A 25911-nucleotide genomic window follows, 5' to 3' on the forward strand; every position below is an offset into this window, starting at 1 on the left:
CTTTTTGCCCTCAGTCTGGGTGAGGGAAGAGTGTTTCTTTCTTTACTCCTTTATTAAAGCTACTGCTTTCAATATGTACACATGACACACCAAAATATATCTTTCTTGACATAAAGCCATTTCACTCAGATTGCTTTTAGCTTTCACATTTGAAGTTATAACTTGAAAGTGCTTTGGTATAGATTGACATAATAGACAATGAGACATGAAAGGCAATCAGGTAAATAAGAAAATTCTTGCGTACTAATTTTTACAGTGCCTATTGTCATGGCAGCTTGGCAAGGGATTAGAAAGATTTAAATGTAAATTAGATCTGTCATTCTCAAAACTAAAATGAGTTAGTTATTCAAAATTGTAGGAGGGGAAAAAATAATAAAAGAAAAGGTGAAAGAGCCTTCTATGTTGCCTTTAAAAGCTTAGATCTGAGACCTGGAAGGCACTTAGTGCAAGCCACATTATAGGAGGCCTCCTGAGAAAGAGCTGTGCTGCCCATGGTAGGATTTCTTTTGCCTGCACAGAGAAGGCTACCCAGAGGTAGCCTTGCATACACAAATGTGTCAGAACAGGAAAAATCATAACTGCAGGAGTGTGATGTTGTGTCCAAACTAAAAGCTCTACAGGGGCAGCAGCAGCATAGCTGCTCTGCAGAACTGAGCATGGGACTGAAACCTGCCAGTTTGATCCATGTGGGCTTTTTGGCTTAGAAGGTACAGTGCAGAACTATCCCACAAAGAGTCCAGCTCAGGCCCTGAAAATAGTTCAGGCAAACCAAAAATGTTCTGTGCTGAATAAATACACTGCAGTTTTTCATTTTTCATGCTTAACCAGTTTCAAGATACAGGCTGGTGTCTTTGCATTTCATTGTACTGTGCTGATAAACTGCTTTACTTGGAAATAGGAAGAAACTCTTCTTTGGGCTCCATTACATGATACAGACGTACTCACAAAGTAGTCAAGTGCCACAGTGGACAGTGGGAATTTTCAGAGTGACTGGAGCTGCTGTAATTCAATGGAGGGCTCTGGTACATTCAGGAGATACTTCCACCTGGAAAGTTTAGAGACACACAGGACAGAAAATACTTTCTCAGATTAAAGGACAGTATGCTCCCAAGCTCCCTGGTTCTATTATATGCTTATCCTGCATCCTGAGGCAAGGCATGAGAGTACACTGATTTCCACATTTCTTCCCGAGTGCCCTGGTTTCTACAGTAGGGAAACCTGGTGGCAAAGACCAGAATGAAACCATGTGAATTCAGGCCCTATCCCCAACGTAGATGCTCAGAGAGTGAGACTTGAGAATGCCATAGTACATGCGTGTTGCTCAGATCCCATGCAGACCTCAGTCCTAGAAAAAGTAAGACTTACAGCTTCACTAGCACCTAAAGTGGATCCTTTGAGCAAAAGAGAACACAGGTGATAGTTGCTTATGATTGTTCACCTCTGCGGGCAGCTGAACCCTGTACCAGATGGGGGGCTGGGTGGAGTTAAGCCATAGTTCTCCAAAAAGCAGTTTGAATTCTTTAGGCTGGAGCTGACAAAGTACTGTGGAAAGTATCTAGGAAATCCTGACTGAAGAGGAAGAATCAGTAAATCGTGACAAAGGTATGTGACAAAGTTGTGTCTAAATGGGGAAAGCAAATCCCAGATGCACACAGGGCATGCTAAATGTACGTGGTGCTAACCAAAACTACCAGTGTGGCCTGAGCTCCCATAGCTTACCTGCAAGGGGTACGGCTCTGCTCGGCTCTGGTTGGGGGTGAGGGCAATGCACACCGGTGTCAAGAATCCTGGGAGTGAGTGAGGGGAGTCAGCCCCATATTGTGAAGGGCTGAAGGAAAAGAGCATCCTGAGGGATGTAAATTGGAGGACAGGCTCTGTCCCATGGACATAGTGAGTGAGCATACTATGGAGTAGGTCCTTCTGCCTATGTGATGTGGGGGTTAAGATGGGCACTTTGGAGAAATTAAGGTTGGAGGTGGTGGTGTCCCAGACTGATGGAATAGAGAAGGAGAAGAGGACGTCAGTGAAGGGTGGGCTTAGGAGAAGGGGATATGGTGTGTGCAGGGCAGGATCTGAAACATGTGACCGAGGCTCAGAGGACTGCTGCTGAAAAACAGGTTACAGGTGCCTTAATGCCTTGCTCCGCTGAGAAATGAAGTTCCAGGAAGGTGGGATTCATCTCAGTGGGATCAGACTGGCAGGAGAGCAGCAGATGTGTGGAGAGAAGGGAAGGGAGATACCACACCCTCAGCTCAGCCACCTGCTTCTCTGCACTCCACTGGGCGCCCTTAGCCTTGCAATCCATTCTGCTAAAATCACAGTGTTGAATTTTGCCACTGATTAATAATAGGATCAATTCCTCTATGCTTCATTCTTGAGGCAGCAGAATTCAATGATATAAACTGAGTGGTATTTGCATATCTTTACCAGCTTCTCTTCCCAAATGGGAAAACATCTCTTCTCTTACTAGCTGCCAGCTGTGACTTTATTTTTTCATCTTCTCCTGCTGCCCCACAATCCGCAGGAACACCTTCCAATTTGTGTTGTATCAAAGTGAAATCAGGAGCCACCCAACAGCCATACTCAGATTTGGAGGAGCACAGAAACATTTAGCACCAGGTTATTTGGTTGAATCTAACTCATTCAGTAGCAGCTGGAAATTGTTAGTGTCTGCTGACAGGCTGGCAGCTGTGGGGCGTGACACTGGTGGCTCTTCTCCAGTTGCTAATGGACAGATGTCCAGATTCTAAAAACACAAACAAAATTAACGCTTTTGCTGGCAGCCTCAGCAGGGGACACATTCAGTGGGCTGTGAGCCTGTTCTTAACACTGAGCAGTGCTGACAGAGAAGGCCGGGTACTGGAGTGAATAATTTTCAGACTGCCCCCCTGTTGGGCTTGCGCTGGTGATTGGGAACCTTCTATACCAGCAACAGCAAGTTCTTATTTTGAAAGAAGTAGTTAGATGATAGAAGCCAGCAGGGATGCTTCTGGATATCTGAGACAAATTAGTAGGTTAATGAGGTGTGAAGAATGGTTTGGTCATAGTTCTCTGCACCTCTTCTTTTTCTTTTGTTTCCTGCACCTCTGCAGACCCATTTCCATATCTCCTCAGGCTCCCTGACTTTATTCTATTCCACACCATCACTTTCACCAAGCACAGTAATGTTTCCTTCAAACGTTAAGATTTATTTCACTTCTTTATTTAATATTGCAACCAGCAAGAGCTGGCTTATTCTGGAAGGAAATTCCGATTTGACTAGGGAAGCGAATCCTAGAGCACAAACTGAGTGCTGAAGATGCTGGATGGGTTTCTGGCTCCGAGTCCTGTGGGGTGGATCCCGTACCAGAAAGATGCAGTGTTACAGGAGAGAAAACCTCTGCCACAGGTGAAGTGGAAAAGCCTATAGCATGGGTGGAAACAGCAATGGCTTTTGCTACCATCTCTCAACAGTATTTTGACCTACATAGTCTCATTTTTGTTTATCTTATTTTCCTGTTCTTGGGACACATAAAGATGGCTCCATATTTTCCATGAAGAAAGATAGTATTTTCTTTTACAAAAATAGCAGGTGGAAGAATTCAACCAAGACAAAACAAATTTTGGCATTAGTATTTAAAATTTCAAAGCTTTAATTTTTTCTAGACTTCTACCAATCAATATTGGTTTTAAATTTTTATGTAAAATAAGAGTAATGTACAGTAGTGTATTACCAAGGAATGATAATGTGAAAATATATATTTTGAAATATTCTATTCCATCCTCTTTCTTCATCATAGCAAACTGTTTTAGAGTATATTTTCTCATAATTTTAGAATACATTTATAAACTATTATTTTTAAACACTTTTTTTCTCATTTTTTTATTCTAAATTATTTTTTTAAATCATTTTGCTACAGCTGACCTTAAAAATAAATGAATATTTTGACTATTTTTTCATTTGGGGGATTTATCATTACTTAAAAAAAAAAAACAAACTTAGTAAAAATATTACACAAAGAAAACATGAAGTATGGCATTTAATATGACAAAAATGTTTCAATATTGAAATGAAAGTCTTTAGTCTGAAATCGATTCCAAAGACAAAATTGTTTTTATGCTGAGGGAGAAAATAAACAATTTTTTAAATTGTCATATTGCAAATATAACAAGGCATCCACAGCTCAAAACGGCTCTAACCCATGGTACTGCCTGCCATCCGGTTGCTGTGGGAAGCCCTCAACCCAAAGTGCTGCGTGAGCATAATCAGAGCTAGGAACTTAATGACAGACAGTGGAAGGTTGTTTAATTATCCTGATGTGGGTGTTAACATACTCTAGGACAGCATCCCCGAGGGATGCTTCAGTGGTCCGGCGAGTCCCTGTGTGAGGGTCAGAGGGTCAGAAGTGGTGCTCAGTTCAGAGATCTCCATGCGCAGCAGCCTCGGCATCTGCTCGCCAGGGGAGGATCTCCTCCTGCCATCTTGCTCCCCGCCCAGCGCGGATGCACCGCCTCGGGGTACTCTATGATCTGGCAACGCTGAACCCAGTTTTGCTCCCCCGTACCCCATTTCTGCATAGTCATGAAAACGACTTTCACCTCCAGTGGTCAAACCACTGCTGCATGAAAAAGCAAAATTAAGCCAAACTATAAAATATTTCTTACTTTAGAAAAAAAGAACTCTTTCAAAGCATTTTTTCGGTAGGCTATAAAACATGGTGTAAGATCTCTGACAGGTAATGTGTTGCTATACTACTTACTGCAATCAGCTGTGACAGGAGACACCTTTAATCAACTACCCTGTAATTATGCTAAGGTTTTCACCAAATGACAAATCCCAATTGGCCAGGCCAGAGCCCTGCCTTTCCAGACTAGCCTAATTATTTTGTCCACTCACCCGTTCATTCACTCCAGCAAGCTCTGACCTGTGGATTCAGGTAGGTGAGTATTTGCTGCTTATTTTTTTGTTGCTTAAATTTTTACTATTTTGAAATTTAAATCTGAGAGAGGGAAGGTAAATTTTGGTAGGACTTTCCAGAAAGATTGTCGGGAACCACGAGGTGCAACAACCACTGTTATGAACCATATGTGATACTATCACCTGTTTCCCTCTCAGCATTTTTTTGTTTTTCAATGCAGCTGATTCATTGAACTATTACACGCACAAAGGACTACTTATAAACTACAAATATATAGCTGTCATAAGTATTGAGTAAAATCTATGTCTCCATACCAACAAAATTGCTAAAACTATCTTACTCTAAATAAGGCTTAAGATTTTTAGGTTAAGTTATTAGTCTAGGAAATTTTTCTCAGGGGGGTGGGAATAGGTTTCATTTACAGGTAAGAGTAGGCTAATAGGGATTTTTGTTTCTTTAGGAGCCTACTGGAATAAGCTTATGCTTGGGGAAGTTTAATAAGAAATTATATGTCCCTAGTGAATGTTTTTAGTCAGGGGTGAAAGAAAAGGCACCTGAATGTTTTCAGCTTTTCAACTCAGGTAAATGATATGTTGCAGTGTAATAGTTATTTTTTTTATATGAAGCCACAGATGGGCAAGGCAATCCACAAAATATCCGAGGCAAGAGGTCTGAGTCAGAGTTGCTTATAAACAATTGAGCACATGCCAAGCAGTCCCTGCACAGGTGTGGGTTGGCATGGGTCTCTGCTGAAGCCTCCAAGGAGGACAAATCCGAGAGAGGGTGAGGATGTGGGCAGTGAGAGCCAGGCCTGAATGCCACACGCTGTCCAGGTCACAGCTCCCATGACAAGTGGTCCAAAGTCACTCTCTCAACACGTTAGATATTAAGGTCTCTTACCCTTAAAATTAGTAGACTTCATTGTCTCTCAACTTTGCCATTTAGTCAAAATTTGTGAGAGTTTGCAGGTAATTTCAGTTAGAAGACGGTATGGTGATGAGCCAGGTATCCCGGCTGTTTGTTTGCAAGGACTTCACCAGCTTTGCCTCCCTAGCAGTGGCACATCCAAACAAACAGAAATTGCTGTTTGCTCAGAGCTGCAAGCCTCTACTTTCAGCTCCCTCACTGTAAATCCTTTTCCTTAGGCTTTCTCCAAGGGTTATGCTAATGTACTTGCTCAGGCAGGTCCAACTTAGCTCCTTTCTTCTTTTCAGTTGAAACTGTTGATTCTTTGCATAACTGTTTCCCAAAACAGTGCTCGATAATGCTAATGTCTCCTTTATAAATCACCAGTGTTCTGCATAGCTTTGTACTCACCTTTGTTTTGAGACTTCGACATCTGCTTACCCATCTCTCTCACTTATCTCCAGGGATGGGTAGCAATTACACTGGCTCCTCGGTATTAGTAGGTTTATCAAAATAACAAAAGACTATGAGAATTGTGAAGTAACAGCAGGTGAAAAGCACACAGCAGGAAAGAGAAATTATTCTTAAGGGAAGGTTCACTTCTTTACTGCAGTTTCATATTTTCCTCAGATTGCATTTATTTATACACAATCATGTGTGAGAAAGGAATATGGAATGAATTACAGTCCCAGGGGAGGAAGTTTAAAAAGAGAGAGCATTCAGGTATAGCACAAGAGAACCTGAAACTGCATACCGTGAAGGCAGATGTTAGTATATAATCTGGTACTGAGATTAATAATACATATTTATTTCCAAGGATAATTCCTTTTGAGGACCTCCCCTACCTCCACCTCCTGTTGTTCTAGCTGTGAAGTGTTGCTACTGAAAATCCAGGAACAATTTCATCCATGCAGTTTTGGTTTACTCCAGGGGTCTATCTGCTTCCCTACTTTTAAACAGTAACATCACAATCATCTTTCTTGAAAGATTCTATATTTTCAAAAAAAAGAGGACATCATTTTGTGACTGAAACAGTTTTATGTTCAAAATTGGATGCTGTGTTAACGTTAATACTGCATTACTTCCAAGGATTAAGCAAAAGCATGTACTGTCTCTTCCACAGATGTTCTCCAGAGCAATCTCACCTCTTCCAAAGGCACAGCTACTTTTGTACAGTGTAGATGATTTTTTCATATTAATCCCTAGATTAAGGTAATGATTTGCTGGGGGGAAAAAATGTATTTTTTTAACACACATGTGAAGTGACATCTGCTTTGTCCAAAAATGTATTGCAATTACTTCTGTGCTTCGTGAAGGTATAGAAAGAAAGAATATTGTATATTTTTATGTTGACTTCAAACTTCTGGTTTTCAAAATAATATTCCTGTGGGAGATGATGATCATACATGTTTATTAATAGCATATTATAATCCTCCATTTTATGAGCTCCCTTTGATACTGTCTGTACACTTGTAGGCATAACACTGTCTTGTTTGGAAGAGCTCACTGAGAAGAACTAGTGAACTGCTTAGGAAGCCTGCCCCTGTACTGCAACTCCAAGTGCACAGTGATCTGCGCTACAGTTCTTTGTAAAAATTGCTGTCCAAAAGAGTTTAAAATGAAACTGGAATACAAGATACTGCTGAAAAAAAAAAAAAAAAAAACAAAACAAACAACATTGGGCATCTTAGGTGGAATTTGAAAGCACTGTCTTCATGAAACTATTCAAAGATTATTTCATTTGGGGTGATTATCTAGTCACTTGATGTTCCCAGTAGGGTTTGGATGTTCCCAATGGGGTTTGCACTAGATGACCTTTAAAGATCCCTCCCAACCCAAACCATTCTATGAAAATTTTATCTATAACTTTGTCAAATAGTCAGAAGAAATAACATGTTGAATATGCAGGGTGAACTGAAGAAAATTGGGGTTGTGTTGTTTTTTTTTTGTTTGTTTGTTTTTCCTTTTATTTTTTAAGGCTTCTAATTAAAATTATTCAAGTGGGCTCAGTGTAATACAGTGAAAAATATTTGACTAAAAACAAACCAAAGAAAAACACTAGCTGCTTTTAAAAATTGAGCCGTGATTTGCCCAATAATCTACAATAGGGTAGTAGTACTGTAGTGCAGAAATGTTTTCCAAATATACTTCCAGGTTAGTATGTGCTTTAATTAGCTGTACACTAATCAGTATTAGTGGTGGATATATGATTATATTTTTGTAATATTATATTGTCTAGTAATGCATATTTCTTGCTATAGAGAATATGTTTGGAGTTGTTTTGCCATAAAGCACTAGAGATTCTGCAGGCAGTGAACATTTTGCAGAATAACCATAGCAAGATGGAATACTCTGCAAAGTGACATGTGATGGACTCTTTATCTTGTCCCTGATGCCACTGCAATGGAAACTGTCATTACAGAATCTGTGTTCTGCCAAGCCTAATTATACACAATACAGCAAAGGAAATTTTCCAAATACTCTTGGAAAAGTGTTCAGACAGTTTATTTGGTTAACTTGCTAAAAAGCAAATTAGAACGTCAATAAACAGGCTGGTAGGATGCTAAGAATTTTTATAAAATTGAGAATTAGAACATGCAAGAGAAAAAAATGAGAATGAAGAGGATAGAGTTTTTCCTAACATTTGAAATTAGTCACGGAACATTGCAGTGTTCATCATAAGACTATGAAAAATAACTGGGACATATAGCAGACATTTAAATAATTGAACAGTAGTTTGACTAAATCTTTTATATACATGTTTTTAATGGGGGTTGTCTACAACCTGGATGCTCAGCTCCTGACCTTTACATCATTGCCATATTTTGATTTCTTCCACAGGCAACGGTCAGGAATGCCAGCACAGAAAGTTGTTTGGAGGTTTTCTCAGGCTTCAGGTCCCCATGCACTCATTGCCCTTTACTCAGAACTCAAGAATGGGAGTAAGCAATGATGAAAGAGATGGTTTGGCAGTTCTTGATGATAAGAACATCCACAGCACCGGGGTGTTGTTTGACAAGCATTTCTTAAATCAGACTTACTGGCTAAACTAGCCAGTTTTGCTGGTTCAAGTACTTAGTCATAAAAAACCACCTTCCTCTCTTTTCTTTTGGCTGAGGTATTTTTAACCTGAACAATTAATTATGTAGCCTCATAAACAGTTGCCCTAGCCCAATTGAGAGGATTATACTGAAGTAAGGGTGGAGTTTTAGAAACCCCTGTCAAAAAAAGCGCTTATCAAATTCCGACTTTACAGACAAGTGCAGCTTAATGCATTCATAACAACAAGACTACATTGCACTATGCAAAGACCATCCTTCATACTTGATGTCTGGTCAGATAAACTTGCCATCAGTTGTGCAACACAGATGATTCATACTTCCCGAGGTGGACCTTTCTGAGGAGCTTCCTGCTCCTCACAAGTGTTAATGTTACCCTCACAAGACGCGCGTGTGTTTGTGTTAATTGAGTATCATTGCCTTCTCTTTTAAAAATGCCAAAATGACCCAAGGGGGAATGCACTGTAACTACAAGGTTATTCTTCCCTTTCTTCTGTGGCTGTTTCATGACTCTGACACCTGATCATAATGAACAAACAGCCTCCAACCCAGCACATCCACTTCTAAAAAGAGAAGGGGGGTTTAAATACTAAGTTGAAGTTCCAGCAGCAATGTTGTTCCCTTCATCCAGAAGAAGGACACCTCCAGAACAGAATGAAAGAGAATGGGGCCATTTCTCACAACAGCACTACCTGGGGCACTCAAGGACAGGGCAGGAGGGATGTCAGACACATTAAGTATTTTCCAATGACCCATGAAGAATACAAATGTTGACCTCAGACAGTTCTTTCCTAGCATTGCGGGCTGCTTTGATCCTATTCTGAGAAACTAAGTCTATGGGTGGTATCAGTATTGCTGGTACCTTTTTTTTTTTTTTAAAAAAAAAAAAAAAAAGAGCTTTGGATTCTGCTTCAGGTTCCAAGTTTAAATATATTAACTCTTAAGTAAACATATCCTTACTCTGTTCCTTAGGAGTCTATTCTATTTCTCCTTAGAACTTAATCAGTGCTGATCTCTTCACAGAAGCTGGAGTTGAGCCTTTCACAAATTTATATTTTCATAGCCTTCAGATAAAGGAAGATACAAAGTAACTTGTCCCAAGAACTTATGAAGTTACACTGCCTAGTACCATATTTTGTCATTTTGTAATGCTGAGAGTTATTTTTTACACTAGTAAAATAACTAGTAACCAGTGTTTATATGGAAATTAAAGAGTAGGGACTAAATCCTCAATATTCTAATCCCAACTGCGTATTTGACCACATATCTTATACCACAGCTTTACACAGATTTAAAGACTTAAATGTACAGATTTAAAGAGTTAGATTCTTCTGCCTCATCAAGAAAAGCAGTTCTGCATGCAAATTTCTGTATCTATATTTTGCTCAGCACAGGGAAAAGACCAACCTATTTTCACATCAGTATTTTCTGTTATTATGTCTCTAATTAATAGGCAGTAACACACACACTGTTTGCAATGCAAGAAACAGTTAATGAACACTTGAAAACTGTGTCACCTGTAATCTAAAATGATAATTATATTGACGTTCTCAGGCTTAGAAGTGTTTTTACATGTTGTTGTTCAAACAGATACCACATCTTAGTAACACTCATCTTCTCCCTTAGAGGTCATGAAGAGTACCCTTGTTTTCCCTTAGTGTTCAAACTAAAACAGGGAAACTGTGAGGTTTTACGGACTTTTGCTTGAAATTTGAGAAGTGTGGTTAAGACTGTTAACATAATGTCAGATACTGGTTGTGCTTACTGGCTCAAGTTTACTTTTTAATATTAGTAGATCTGACCTGACTAAGTGATGTCTAATTATTTCAAGGCTAAACGTGGACTCTTACAACTAATTTTCATAAAAAAACCCAAAGCTGAATTCTTCTAACATTTAGTGGCACTTCTTGAATATAAGCCAAATGGCTTGGTCGATGATTCTTGATGGGACAAACCATCTGGTTGTGGTGCGTAATGTCTGTGTGAAGTTCAAGGGTATAAATAGTACTTCTCTCTCCTTTATTTTCTAACTGTCTTTGGCCAAATGATGCATTTTTTGTCAGGGTCACATGGTATAGACCAGATCTATGACCATGTAGCTATCAAAATACAGGGACACACTTGCATTTTCAAACGTGTGTTTCTGCAGTCCAGTTTATGCTGTAAAAAATTATGAAATAATTACACCAAGAAGATTCATATGATTTCCTCTAATGCTTAACCTTTACAAATGCCAAATTTGGGAAAATCTAAAACAGAAGCAATTTCCCTAGACTACGGGCATTTAAATCCATCAGTATGTACTTCCAGTCAGGTATCCCCGGAGCAATTAGTGTTAATATATTGTAAAGATATTGACTTTTTGACGAAGACAAGGGCAGCTTTATGACTAGGCTCACTTAGACCAACATTCAAGGAGACTGAAAAGAGTAACATTTATCAGAGCTGTCATCGTTAGGCTGGGCCAAAGGCAATCCTTTTAACTGGAAACTATCACATAAAATAATCTATTAATTTACACTCAGCACAGTACATTACAGCAAGATTTGGAGGAGAACCCAACAATCAGTTAAATCACACTTTGCAAGATTAGCCAATAATAAATGAGTTCTAGCTAAACCAGTAAATATGGTATTCAAAGCAATGCTTTCCTCTTTTTTTCTACATCAAATCATCCTATAACTGAAATCCACTTATAAAAAAAGCCTACAGGAACAAAGAATAAAATTTGTGTCCTGTAGTTCTCTGACTTTGGTGGGGGCAAGAAATCTTTCAAAACCAGAGCCAGAGGCAGAGTTAAAGCTGAAGTATTTCTACAACTCCTTTCTGAGGTGATCGCACTTTGTTATGACAAAACCAACCACATAAAGGATCACTGTCCTGGCAAATGCCAGTGTACCTCAGCTCTTTATGTGTGGTAATTTTATTTAATTTTAATAATAATAATTTTCCCCCAGAACTTCTGTATGGAATTCTTTTAGTTTGTCCTGGAAGTCTCAGTCAGTACCATCTTGGGAAATACCACTTTGGATAACGTAGGAGCCATCAAGGGGAGATGCTCTGTTGGACCTCATAGTTACAAACACGGAAGGTGAAGGTTGGGGGCAGTCTTGGCTGCAGTGACTATGAGATAGTGGAGTTCAGGATTCTAAAAAGAGGGAACAGGCAAATGACAGGACCACAACCACTGACTTCAGGAGAGCACTTTGGCATCTTCAGGCATCAGCTTGAAAGAATCCCATGGGAGACAGCCCTGGAGAGATTACAGGTCCAGGAGCTAGTTGATTTTCAAGAATCACATTTTCCAAGCTCAAAAATGGTCCATTTCTACATGCAGGACATCAAGCAAAGGCAGGAGGAACTCCAGACAAAACTCAGACATAAAAAGGAAGCACACATGAGGTGGAAGCATGGACAAGTGAACCGGGAAGAATACAGAGACACTGCCTGAGGTGTAAGGATGGGGCTAAGAAAGCCAAAGTTCACTTGGAGTTGAATCTGGCAAGAGATGAGAAGGGCAACATGAAGGGCTTCTGCAGGTCTATCAGCAGCAGAAGATGAGGGAAAATGAGGGCCCAATACTGAATGGGGCAGGCAGGAGATCCAGTGGCAAAGGACATGGAAGAAGCAGAGGTATTTAGTAGCTTTTCCACCTCAGTCTTCACTCGAAAGACTAGCCTTCTGGGATACCAGGCTCCTTAGACCCATGGGAAAGACTGGAAGATGGAAGACTTTTCTTCAGTGGAGGAGAATCAGGTTAGGGAACATTTAAACAAACTGGATATACACAAGTCTATGGGGCACAATGGTATGTGCCCATGAAGAGCTGTATGTGCTGAAGAAGCTGGCTCATGTCATTATAAGGTCACTCTTGATAATCTTTGAAAGGTCATGGTGACTGGGAGAGGGTTCTGAGGACTGGAAGAAAGCAAATGTCACTCCTGTCTTAAAGAAGGCAAAAAAAGTTGATCCAAAGATCTATAGGCTGGTCAACCCAGCCTCACCTCAATCTCTGGGACGTTGACAGAGAAAATAACTCTGGGAAACATTTCCAAACATTAAGAACAAGAATGTGATTTGAAGTAGTCAGCAAGGATTAACAAAGAGGAATCATGCCTGCCCAACCTGACAGCCTTCTACAAAAAGAAGACTGGCTTGGTGGACAAGGGGAGAGCAGTGAATATTGATCTTGATTTTAGCAAGGCTTTCAACACTGGCTTCCGTAACATTCTCACTGATTAAGTACAAGCTAGACAAATGGGCAGTGAAAGTGAAAACTGGCTGAACTTCCAGGCTCATATGGTTGTGATCAGTGCCAGAAAATCTAGCTGGAGGCCCATCAAAGTCCAGATGGAAGCCTGTTTCTAGTGATGTACCCTAAGGGCTCGTATAGGGTCCAATACTAATTAACACCCTGATTGATTATCTGAACAATGGGACGGAGTGGTCCCTTGGCAAGTTTGCAAACAATGCAAACTTGGGAGGAGTGGCTGGTATACCAGAGGATCGTGCTGCCATTTAGAGGGGTCTCTACGGCTGGAGAAATGGGCTGACAGGAACCTCATGAAGTTCAACAAAAGCAAATCCGAAGTCCCACACTTGGAGAGCTATAACCCCATGCACCAGTACAGGCTTGTGAGCCTACTGGCTGGAAAGCAGTTGCATAAAAGGCTCTAGGAGGTGGTGGTGGACACAAAGTTGACTTGAGTGAGCAATGTGTCTTTGCATCAGCAAAGACCAACAGCCTCCTGAGTGGCATTAACAAGAGTATCTGTCACCAGCAGGTCAAGGAATGCCTTCATTCCACTCTATTTAGCACTGGTGATGCCACACCTGGAGTGCTGTATCTATGCTTGGGATCCCCAGTACAAGAAAGAAATGGACATACTGGAGCAAGTCCAGCAAATTGCTACAAAGATGAATAAGGGATTATAGCATTTGTCATATGAGGAGAGGCTGAGAGAGCTGAAACTGTTTAGCTCAGAAGAGAGATGGGTTTTTCCTGCTGTCAACTCTGGACAGCAAGGGGACGTGCATGAAGCCCTGTTTTCTACAAGTCCCATCAAGCAGATGCCATACAAATGAGGTATTGCTCTTGCAGTGATTTAAATGAACAAATCCATACCTTCTTTCCTGATGATCGGATCTATGATCTAAGTCTAGATTATGAAAATGCTTCTTGGCAGGGTTTCTTTAGTTATCACATCAGCAGCTGTGAAATGATGAAATATCTGTATGGATGTTTAGACTGCGGTCCATCTGCTGCCTCTATACCATGAACTTGTTTGCCTCCTATGACTGATAAGGCTTTTATAAGATAAAAGTGAAATGGACAACTGAAGACTAGGTGAGGGAATCCAAACCAGAACTGTGAGAACTTCTGTCTACTGCTGCTTGTTCGTTATCTCAAGAGAACCAAAGTGCTTGATCATGAAGGAGGATCCAACATTCTTTTTTAATTAATATGAAAGCAATAAGCAGTCATCATACGTATCTCTTGATCCTAGGGTCTCAGGTATCTGTGGTTTCACTTTCTCTACAGCTCTTCGCCTTTCTGACTGGTAGTTTAGCCTTCAAACCACTGGTTTCCATTTCTTCCAAAATGCTGATGAAAACTTTTCCACCGAAGAAAGAATTAAAAGCTTTCCTGTAAAGGAGAAAAAAAAAATAGCTAGGAAAAAAAAAAGTGCAAAACTACATTTGAGCAGAGCTCAGTTACTTGTGAAAGGACACAAAGAACTCTGCAGATATGTGCATAGCACTGCGGACACTCAGTGTGGTGCAAAAGCCATTTGCATTATGTTGAGGGAAGGAGGATGACAGAGCCAAAATCCTAGCTGAAAGTTTGTGCTGGTTTGTGGAAAAGAAGTGCTGGTGTCATTCCTGGTAGAGAATGTAGAATGTGCTTTTAGTTCTTGACTTCTGGTCAGAAATTGGGCTCTAGAGGCTTGAGGGCAGTGCAACAGAAGACAGAGGTGCTGTCATGGCTGGTGGGAGGAAGCTGTTGCAGTTCTAGTGCTGCTGTACATTACACCCTACCACCTATGCTATATTTTACTTCCCTTCCTTACCCATCTTTCATATACCTGCAGATGAGTACTGAAGGGATGTCTGATACTGCACAAGTGTACTTTCTGTTCATTCTACTTGCACTTCCTACTCCAGGACTACAAGCTTTTGTTTTGAAAAAAAATTCCTCCTCTATTGCCAAACTCGCTTTGAAGATTCCTTGCCATTGGTGCTTGTTTGCCAGTCTTTCAGCTGTGCATCCTTGTGTCTTTGAGTAGCTCGTTTCATTCATATGTGCTGGTACCTCTAAGCAAAGAAAATGGAACTGGCTGTTGTTCCCTCCTCAGCTAGGTTGGGGACCCAGCAAAAGGAATGGCTAGCAGCTCTATGCTTCTCCACTGACACGATGACCAAGAGCCGACAGTATTCTCAGAAAGATAAAAAATAAAAGGGAAAATATCCCTACTACCCGTTGACATCAGAAATGATGGATGCAGAAGCAGCAAAGTGGGGTCTGCAAAATAGACTTGCTAATCTGGGAATCTAAGTGTCTAGGTTCTGGCATTTCTTGAAGATCCCTGCAATTCAAAACCCCTCCCCTGGAAAACTCGACCCTTAGAGATCTCCTTTGGTACAACTTTTCCATTTGTCCTTCATTTCCTCCTAGTCCTCAGAAAAGGCAAATTACCCTCAAATGAAGAAGAATCCCAGAATCATCTCTAGAGAGTGTGATGTCTGTGACCAGGAGCAGGATCTAGTCCATCTGTTGACATAGGTTCCTTCATTGTTTTGATCCCTCAAAGGTCTAGATTTCAGTCACATTGATCTGCCTCCCCTCCTCCCCATGATAGTTCCTTTCACACATGGTTTTCTCCCATAATCATAGCAAATCTGGAGTTTTCAGTACATTCAGAAGTGATCAAACTCAGTGACCATACACAGGGAATCTCATTGTACTACTACTACAACAATCTCTGCAATGAGTCTTGCTTGAGGCTGGATTTAGGAAGGCTGAAGCCTCCATCAACCTTTCATTATACAGTCAAACTTTTCTGGGTATACAACAATTTGATGGATGGAGGTGTTTTGCCATTTTATTGAAACAAATTAAAAATATAATTATGCAGGCAGAAGGATGATGAAAAAAAATGCAAATGGATAATAACAACTGCAACCTGTTGTCTGTATGTACAGTTGGGCGAAGAGAGATCTATGATTCTGTGCCTATATAGCTTATAAATTTTACACTAAGTAGTCACAGAAAAGACAAACATAGGGAGAGAAATAATTCAAGCGGTAGGGACCAGAGATTTGCAGTTTCCACTCCTAGCTGAATTCAGTAAATACAAACTGAAATCTTGTTTACTTTTTTTTTAATCTGTCCTCAGAGATTTTACATTGCCAGCCACCCTGTGGCCCGCTTCACGGTGACTCCTGTATTTTTGTGCACACTCTTACACACTCCTTAGATACTCTACAGCCTTATCATGAGGCCTCAGTGGAAGGTGACAGATCCAGGTTTGAACCGTTTCAAAATCAGAAGGAAAGTAGATACAGGTGAGTTACTGCACAGAGGGATGCTTTAGCTACTGGGATAGTATGTAGAAGTTGATGGCCGCACTGTGACTACCACCACTACCACTATGTTCTTGAAGTAAGTGTGACTGCTCACTGTGGGTGTACGGACAACCTCAGCCTTCCTAATGAATTACACCCGTGGGCAGACTTGGACTTGGGGTCATTTTATCTGTAGATCTCAAATGGTCGCAAGCAACATACAGATGGCCATATACCGAGATGATATGCAGCTTTTGAGCCTGTTCAAAAGAGCTCTGGACAGAAGATAGAGTGACTATAATATTGCAGATACCTCACTGAGTTAAATGAGTGTACATGGATTGTTTTCTTGCATGTGTACAACAGTCCATATTCCAATTTTGTGTTATCTTCTATCTTCCCTTATTTGCCCTGTAAAATTAACGAATTAAGACCTAGAACTTTATTTTGAGACAGGTGAGAAATATTAGATATAGATTACTGTTGATTAAGATAAAACATTGTGAGACTCCTTGTGTTTACAGACATCAGTCACTGGTACAATCAGGACTACTACCGAGCATGTTCATTCTGATCCATGACTCACTGGATACCATTCCACTGTCAGTTTTATATCTACTTGTTATATATATATACAATTTTATGCACGCACAGTTTATTTCCTCTATGATTGTACATTGTGCTTTTGCTTCAGAGGGGAATTCTATTCAAAGATTACAATATATTCAAAATCACAAATGGTATTTGTTTCATTGTTAGCAATGAAATATTTATCATCTCTTACTTCATCTACATTTGCCTCTTTTTCTGTATTAGGTCTCAGAAGTTGTTGAAAGGTTTCCTGCAGCCTGAAATGACAGAGAGCCTCATATAAGGACATCCCTATTTTAAACCTAAGGAATATTGCTTAATAGGTATTAATCTGAAGAAACATATTGTATGGTAAAGCTTTTGACAGACTACCAACCTTCTGAACACCCAGAGAGCATTACATTTTTGTCTGATCAGAAGCACCTAATGTCACTGCACATGCTACAATGGAAACTCTAAGACAGATACAAAGTTTTGGTATCTGTGTTACCTGTATGTATCCTATAGCATCCAGTATGGTGTTCACCACTCTTCTAGTTTCTTGCTGCTCATCTCTGAACATAAGAGCTCGTCCACTTGTTTCTAATTCACCTTTCCTTTCTATCTGGAATGCTCCTACAGAACTTTGTACTGAAAGGACTGGAGTGCAGCTGGACATGAAATTTTTTTCTCTCATTGGGAGCACATTGAAGACATCCATTGGGCAAAACATCACTCTTTTCTATCCAGACAGGCTTGGCTATTACCCTTACAAAAATGAAATTACAGGAGAGGCATTCAATGGAGGACTCCCTCAACTGTCATTGTTGGAGAATCATTTAAAAAAAGCCAAAGAGGATATCCAGTTCTATATTCCTTCAGATGAACAGTTTGGATTGGCTGTCATTGACTGGGAAAACTGGAGGCCTGTGTGGATAAGGAACTGGGGATCAAAAGACATTTATAGACAGGAATCCATTGAACTGGTTCAGCAGAGAGACCTCAGTCTATCAGAAGCCGAAGCCAGGACTATCGCTAAAATGGAATTTGAAGCTGCAGCTAAATCAATTATGTTGGAATCTTTAAAGCTGGGCATAAAAATGAAACCAAATCGTCTGTGGGGATATTACCTTTATCCAGACTGTTATAACTATGATTACAAACAAAACCCACATAATTATACAGGCACCTGCTTAGATATTGAAATAGAAAGAAATAATGAGCTTAACTGGTTGTGGGAGAAAAGCACAGCACTTTATCCATCTGTCTATCTAGAGACAGCCTTAAGATCTTCCAGAAATGCCCAGCTCTTTGTTCGCAATAGAGTTCAAGAAGCTATTAGAATTTCCTATGTCTCTAATTCTACTCATCCCCTTCCGGTTTTTGTATATACACGTCCAGTATTCACAGATGTCTATGAGGAGTATCTTTCCCAGGTGAGTGGAGCTAGACCTTAAATATTCCAGAATTAAGTGGAAAGAAATTACCAGGTGACACTTATTTAGCAAATATGCTAACTTGTATCAGAAAAATGTGTGTAGAGTTTGATTAAAAGAATAAATTAATCCATCAAAGAAATTTCATCAAATGGAACACTCAGAGGTCTATTTTCAAACTTTCCTCATGATATTTATCAAATACTGTTTTATTCTCTAAGTAGCCCTCACATGTAGCAAAATATTACAAACCTAGAAAGCATATTTAGTACATTAAGTCAGAAGAAAGAAGTTTGAGTAACTTCTTCAAAGGAGATTTAGTAAAACTAGGCTGGCCTAATGTCTGCTTTTTAGGTTATATAAAAAAAAAAAAAACAATAACAAGGAGTCTTTATTTTCCTTAAAAAAGGGTTTAAAAACTAGTGAGAAAATTCTGTTCTTAGTCGTACTTGAGTAGCTTTCTAAACGGTATTTCAGCATCTCATGGGTTAGCCAAAGTTAGGCTCAGATTAAGGTCTAATCATTTTTTTGCAATTCTGGCTACAATTTTCCCTTTGTATTTTCATATATACCCACCCTGTCAGAGATACCACCAAGCTGGGGAATCTCCTCTTGGTCATCCAGGCCAGGAGGAGAAGGGAGTTAGATGTTGTGGTCATTGTGACTGCACTGTGTCCAGTGTCCTCTCACATTCTGAATAGAGCATCACCAGGCATTGCCCACAGCTCTGTGGATACCTTCAGGGAGCAAGGGGTGCTGTCAGGGACCCTGCTGGGTCCCTAGTCAATCATTTAAATCCTGTAATCCTTACATTTTTCCTTTTCATGTGTTGTGCCCTGCAGTAAGTTGTTTTTTTCTTTTTCTTCGCCGATGGGCTTTAAGATTTTGTTTGGGTTGAGCTAATAGCTGACCCTAAAAGGAGAACTGAACAGAAACAAATTTCCCAAATCAATCTCTGTAAAAGATTAGAGCCGTTCTCTGAAGAAAAGAGATTCCTGTTGGTGAAAGCTCCTTCTCTTGCTACTTTTCTGCTTTAGCACTTTTTGGTAACTGAAATTAAGTTAAAAAAAAAAAAGCAAAAAAAAAAAAAAAAAAGCTGTGCTTTCCAGCTGTGCATTACCGAAACCAGTTACTATCAACTCTGAGCAGCCAGGAGGCAATGCAGCAAAATAAAACTTCAAATGGTTGGAGGAGTGTATGTCGTATGCCTAACCACTGGCTCAGTTTTACAGCCCTGTTTTTCTAACCACATGACATATAAATTGGATATAGTTGGCAACATTTTCTGGCATCACCTGTGCAACCCAATCCCAGAATAAAAGTGTAATTGAGAGCAGAATGTTTTCATCATGTATAATTGCTTGCTGTCTTCAAAGTAGTTATTTTGGATATGTAATTTACTACATGCATTATACCTTTTGCCCTTATGTTATAGCTTACTTACATTAGTATGATTCTTTGCACATTTCCCCTCAGGATGACCTGGTAAATACCATCGGAGAATCTGCTGCACTGGGTGCTTCTGGAATTGTGATCTGGGGTGATATGAATTTAACACAAAATAAGGTATGTCAGATTAATTATTACATGACATTTTTAAAGAGCAATAAAGTGAAAAGGATATAAAGCATTATGATTACTTACATCGTATCTTCTACTTTTAAAATAATGACTCCGTATTGCCAGCAGTCTTCTCTAGTCAAAAAACAAGCACATTTGAGGCTTATGAAGGTTGTAATTGTCTACACAGAATAAGAGTTCAATCTTTCAAAGTATCAGTGTTGGTTGAGTAACTGGACAAACTACCATGATAATTGTAGGCAACAGCACTTATTTGGTTAATTTAAGGAAAAAAATTCCTATATCTTCATATACATTCCAGTCATGAGCTACAGAAAAAATTACTTGTGCTTGCCCAGAACAATTTTTAACAGACCCTTCCGCTTCTTAAAGTGGTGCACCTAGCAATAATATTTAAAGCACTAGAAGGAGTCAGTCTGAAATTTCAGCTCTAGCCTGTTCTGTGTGTTGTAAGTAATAATTTGATTAATTTCATTGTAAGAAAGATATGAGTCAGAAGAGGAAAAAAAGTTCAATTTTTATTAGGAAGATCAAATGCAGAGTTCGAGAAACATTGTTACAAGGATGTTCAAATAAATCTTTCAAACTAGCTCATTCATACCCAGGCAAGCTAGATATAATAAACAACTGCACGGGAAGACTTTTATGAAGTCTTCTGAGAGAAAAGACTGAAACTCTTCAGCACTGCTGAGCCTCCTGTTACAAAAAGCATGACCAAATAAACCTCCACAGCTCTGTAAGGACCAAATTCCCCAAAGCATCCCACTTCTACCATTTTTATGTGCCTGCCTTTGAGAAAAAATATCAGTTGCACCTGAAACTTTTTTGTCCATTACCTCAATACCAGAACATAGAGGAGCAACAACTTTTATTGCTTGAATTTTGAGATAAGTGTAAGCAAACAGAACTTTCCACAGCCCAGACGGATTATACATTTTTGCACTAACTGCACCTTTTGTTTTTTACAGCTATCACAGTAAGCAGTCTTTCAGCAATGAAATATTACTGTAATCTTCACTTTGGCAAGAACTTCATCAACCAAAATTTCTAGGCAGGGTTTGTATATATAACTAAAAGAAACAAAAGACCTACATACACCTCAGATTCACTAAGGTGATCTCCATGGGTGTAAATATTAGCTGTATCTGTATGCGGTATTAGGCAAATGCCCTATGGAGACACAGTGTCAGAAACAATGAAAGAGTTCCCAGAGCCTCTGGTTATTAAACTATGCCAAGCATACACAGAATATATGCCAACTTCATGATCAATTAGAATGATCAGTTCTCTTAGCATACTTCCAATTTGACCATGCTCCCAAAATGCTTTCCATTCAAAAATGCTGTGAAAGCTCCCTGTTCCTGCAGCCTACCTATTCAGGTCAGGGTCAAATTGAAGAGTCTCACAGAGGTGATTTGATAGAAAAATTATTTGTTCAGGCTGAATAACTGAGGTTTTTTGTTCAAGATCCCTTCAAACCATTCAAGACATAAAAAGGAACTTTGATCCCTCATGTCACTTCTTTAAATGCATCTGATTTATACGGATAAAATGAAAGTTGAAAGTTGTCTCTCTGATATAAGTGCTTTTCATAACATCTCCAGTAACTACCCGACATAAATTTGCTGTGATCCTTGAACTATATAGCAACTTCTCAGATAAACTCGCTTCTAACAACCAGTAACTATTACCAGAACCTCAGGAGAAACATTCATAGATATCCACTGTGATACTGTTATTAGAACGACAGCATTTTAATGGTTTCTGTAATAAACTATGCAGGTATAATGTTCTTTTCACAGAACACCTGTAGAACTCTGGACAACTACCTTAGGACGACTTTGACCCCATACCTCATCAATGTCACAATGGCAGCCAGAATCTGTAGCCAAGTGTTATGCCAAGACTCTGGTGCTTGCGCACGGAAAAAGTGGAATTCCAGTGACTATCTTCACTTGAACCCTGAGAATATTGTCATTCAAATGACAAAGGATGGAAAATACACTCTACAAGGGCAACCAGCATTTCAGGATCTGCAAACATTCATAGAAAATTTTGATTGCCACTGTTATGCAGGCCACAGTTGTGAACGTAGAGCTGATATAAATGACATCCATTACCTCCATGCTTGCATTTCAGAAGATATTTGCATTCATATATCCTCAAATTCACTTTCTAATATAGAAGCCTCTGAAGAAAAGATTCTGTCTAACAGAACTGTATTTTCATTTACCTCTCAGAGTAAGGTGACATTATCTACACATTCTGAAATAGAAGATTTCCAATCTACCGTTGGAAATAATATACTCAATACAACAACTGCAGAATATAACACTGTCACATCTGCCACTAGATATGATTTAGAAGCAAATGATACTCGTACTTTCAGCAGTTCTTCATCCTATACGATATGGATGTTTAATCTGTTTTGTTTAATTCTAGTTTTGAGAATCTTAATATAAATGGCCCATGAAAGTGAGAATATTCTTTTCCCTGGCTGTGTTTGAAATTCTAAAGGTTTTATTTACAAAGAAAAATCTTTCCCGAAAGGCATATGGTCTTATCTGTATCAGGTAACCTTTTCTATTCCATAGGTGACACTTCAGCTTGAATGTATTTCTTCAGTTTAGTTCTATAAACTATTTGTGCCAAAGATATTCTGGTCTGTATATATTGATTATACCATATGAAAGGATAATCCAGAATAAGGAACATTTTTTTAAAGTTTACATTTTTAACAGTTATATTTGGAAAAAAAACAAATGAATTATTGATAATGCCATTTTGTATGCTTCAAGTTAAGCCAGTTAAATACATCTCAACCTGGATTTCATTGAGTCTCAGCACTCAACAGGTTTGATGCTCTATGCAGGAATTAATTTTATTCCATATGAAAATTAGTTCTTGAAAATATTTGGATTAACTTTAGATCTGTGGGACCTTGCAGCATAAAATTTATCTGATTAATGTAATGTTTCTCCACTTTTCACATTATCTACAGGGACACCGTGGTTTTTCTTTTAATTAAATATATTCACAACTCTTCAAAAGCTCTAACTTTAATGTAAATGTTGACTTCAAATATTACAGCTTCACTATTTAAAATTTGACCTGTAGCGGTCTCTTCTTTTTTTTTCTTCTCTTCTTCTCCCAAGCCCTCCCCTTCCCCCTTATTGCAGATGTCTTCTTCTTGGCTTTCAGTTGTTTTGCCTGACTAATTCTCGCAATTCATCTGATCTGCACTCCCTACCCGCACTGGTCACCAGTCCTACTTTCTCTGTCCAGCTAGACCTAGCAAATGGATAGGGTTGTCCCTGCCATTTGGACAAAAGCCTGTGAGCGTGGGACTTTCTTGATGCCTGACTATTTCCTGAGCAGGCTCTTTGGTGGAAAATTTGTTCTTTAGGAAAACCAAGCAGTGGATGCTGCAAGATAAGTGACCTGGGACTCCCATTCCTCATTTTCAGTGCCCATGATCCCCAGTCTCACGATGACCTTTTTGATCCAGTCTGCTGACAGAACTGAGACTATTTGCTTAATATTATTCCATTGCCAAAAGCAGTGTGAAAGTAGCAGAGATACCTCAGAAGAAAACTACTCCCAGTATCATATGAGGATTCTAGTTATGATTTACATAGTCAGCATTTAGAAGCAATTAACTATAGTGTATTTGATAAAATAACCTTTTCAAATTATGTCAGATGCTTAATAGACGGCTGGACTTCTGATGAGTGAAGAGTGGCTGCTGGCATGGATGCATTAAAGAAGTCTCCCTAGAGCTAGGCATGATCTGCATAAATAAATCACCACCTCCCACAGATACAACCTGCCTCACTAATGGATATACCTGAGATTTCAGTACAGGAGCCCTTTATTTATGAAAAGTTCGTGCCTTAATCTAGCAGAAAACACATATCCATTGACTTTGAATTTTCAGGTTGTCAGTCATAACAGACATTCAGAAAAATAGATGAAGCCTTTAGACTTAACATGGAGAAATAATGTTTTATGGCTTTTGGACTGCAAGTCATCAAGAGGAAGTGACAATTTTCTCATCGCAGTTATGTTGTTGAGTCCATAAGTCAAAGCTGTTTCTGCCATTAATGTTCCAAGCAGAATCATGAATAAAAAATATATATGTAGCAGATTGTTCAGCACAAAAGAATCCATCTGGCTTTGATCACCTCTGTAAAAATATGGGTTTTTTACTGCAGCTTTGATATTAGTTGTTTGATCTTGAGTAACCAAAAGCCATGGTATCATAATTCCTGTACCTGAGGTCCCTCCCTTTCATACTGCTGTTGACATTACCTTTGAAAGGGTTTCTAAAAACTGGAAACATCACTGGTAATGCCTTAGCATGTGTTGTATGACTTATATGAAGTTTTATTTTTTTCAGCAGAACGCTTAAACATGGCTAAAATTCTATGTTGGCACACAAAGTTCTATTTCAAAGGTGGCATTACTTTGTTATATGTTTGGCAGTTTCCTGAGGTTAGGCTTGTTTGTATCTAGTCCTCTGAAAGACACTGGATCTGTAGCACTTTGTGACAAGAGACCTCAGAGGTTCACAGTATCTACAAGTCTTGCCGTAAATATTTTTATCAGCCAAGTAATAGCAGGCAGAGCATTTGTGATGGGGAAAGTGTGAAATCACCAGAAAAGGAGGAATGAGAAGTTAAAATCACAGAAGAGTGAGACAGAGCACCCAGGACCTCCCAGTGCATGCAAAGGAAGTGAACTGCAGAAGTGAAAGAGTGAAGCAGTGGGGAATGTGGACAGACCAGTCTCTTCCCATTCAACAGGTTTTATCTACCTGGCACTTAATACTGACAACCTTTCCCGGAGGCCCACTGTAAAGATAAAGGAACACAGTAACTGATATGTTAGATTAGACCTATCCATCTGATCACAGCTCTTTTCTTGAGAGCAGCCAGGACCAGAAAAATGAAAGGCAGGCAAGTGAGAGGAAAGCAGACTATTGCAATAAACTGTTCACAGAAATGTGCCTTAGATTTCTAAGCTGCACACATGAATAGCTATCTGTCTTGTGCTCTGATGCACAATGCTTTACCAACCACCTTTCGAGTGTTCATTTGGGATATTTATGCTACCTACATGTATCTGTAATTCATGTTTTAAATCCTACAAACTTCTTGCCATAGTGAGATTCAGGCCAGCTATGTGCTGTGTAAAATTGAAGTATTTTCCAAATATATTATTTTGCTCTGTATTATATTTGTCTTGCCTATATTCTATGCTAATGAGTCACCATGGGGTCAGTGAGTCTCCATGGACTAGGGAAGGAGAAAAGAAGGAAAAGGGGTGCTATGCCTTGTGTTGCTGGTGACTATCTTATGTACAAAGCCGAACCTGTATTCTCCTAAAGCAGACCAACCCCCCCCCCCCCCGCCAAAAAAAAATTTCACTTTCCATTCATGGCATTTGCTGTAATCATTAGTCTTCTCTGTAGCCTTATAGTTTCAGTTTCTTATGTTCTTTTATTTTTCAAAAGATTAAATACTAAGGGAACATTCATTTCACTTTGATTGCCATTCATTATTTTGTACTTCTCCCTTCTAGGCAGAATTCAGGCTAGCAATACTTAGGGACTGGGAACTGCTAAAATGGGTTTGATGAAATGATCTAAATGAAAGTCATTTAACTACCTCGAGTGCCCTCCTTCAATGTCTAGAAATTTTTCTAAAATTGTAATTGAAATTTTGCTTCTCTACCTGAAGAATCTGGATCTGGTTTACTGTGTTGCTTGTTTGGGGACATCCAAAGATATTGGCACTCTTAAGAGAGATGCCTACAGGCACTTAGAGAAACTGAACAGAAGTGAAATCATGGTCTAGTCCTTGACTTATGGTTTCGTGCTTCTCCGTATTAAAT

At 39.4% G+C, this 25911-nt stretch overlaps 1 protein-coding gene across 8 annotated transcripts; it reads left to right on the forward strand.

Annotated features, from left to right (window-relative positions):
- The first annotated feature begins 4887 nt into the window (after positions 1-4887).
- Positions 4888-25677, forward strand: LOC104358014 (hyaluronidase PH-20). 8 transcript variants are annotated; one of them, XM_033011545.2, is made up of 6 exons: positions 4898-4920; positions 6622-6763; positions 6928-7016; positions 17246-18435; positions 19912-20001; positions 21819-25677. In XM_033011545.2, the coding sequence occupies exons 4-6, from the start codon at positions 17467-17469 to the stop codon at positions 22476-22478; spliced, it is 1719 nt and encodes a 572-aa protein (XP_032867436.1). In that variant the 5' UTR covers positions 4898-4920; positions 6622-6763; positions 6928-7016; positions 17246-17466; the 3' UTR covers positions 22479-25677. The 8 variants fall into 8 exon arrangements, with proteins under 8 accessions (XP_009961841.2, XP_032867432.1, XP_032867433.1 ...); XM_033011544.2 differs by having other exon boundaries at positions 4898-4916; XM_033011541.2 differs by lacking the exons at positions 6622-6763; positions 6928-7016 and adding an exon at positions 16261-16429 and having other exon boundaries at positions 4891-4920.
- Positions 25678-25911: the final 234 nt, after the last annotated feature.

The sequence above is a fragment of the Tyto alba genome, unplaced genomic scaffold (assembly GCF_018691265.1).
Source record: "Tyto alba isolate M040663 unplaced genomic scaffold, T.alba_DEE_v4.0 Super-Scaffold_2, whole genome shotgun sequence".
Classification (NCBI taxonomy): Eukaryota; Metazoa; Chordata; class Aves; order Strigiformes; family Tytonidae; genus Tyto; species Tyto alba.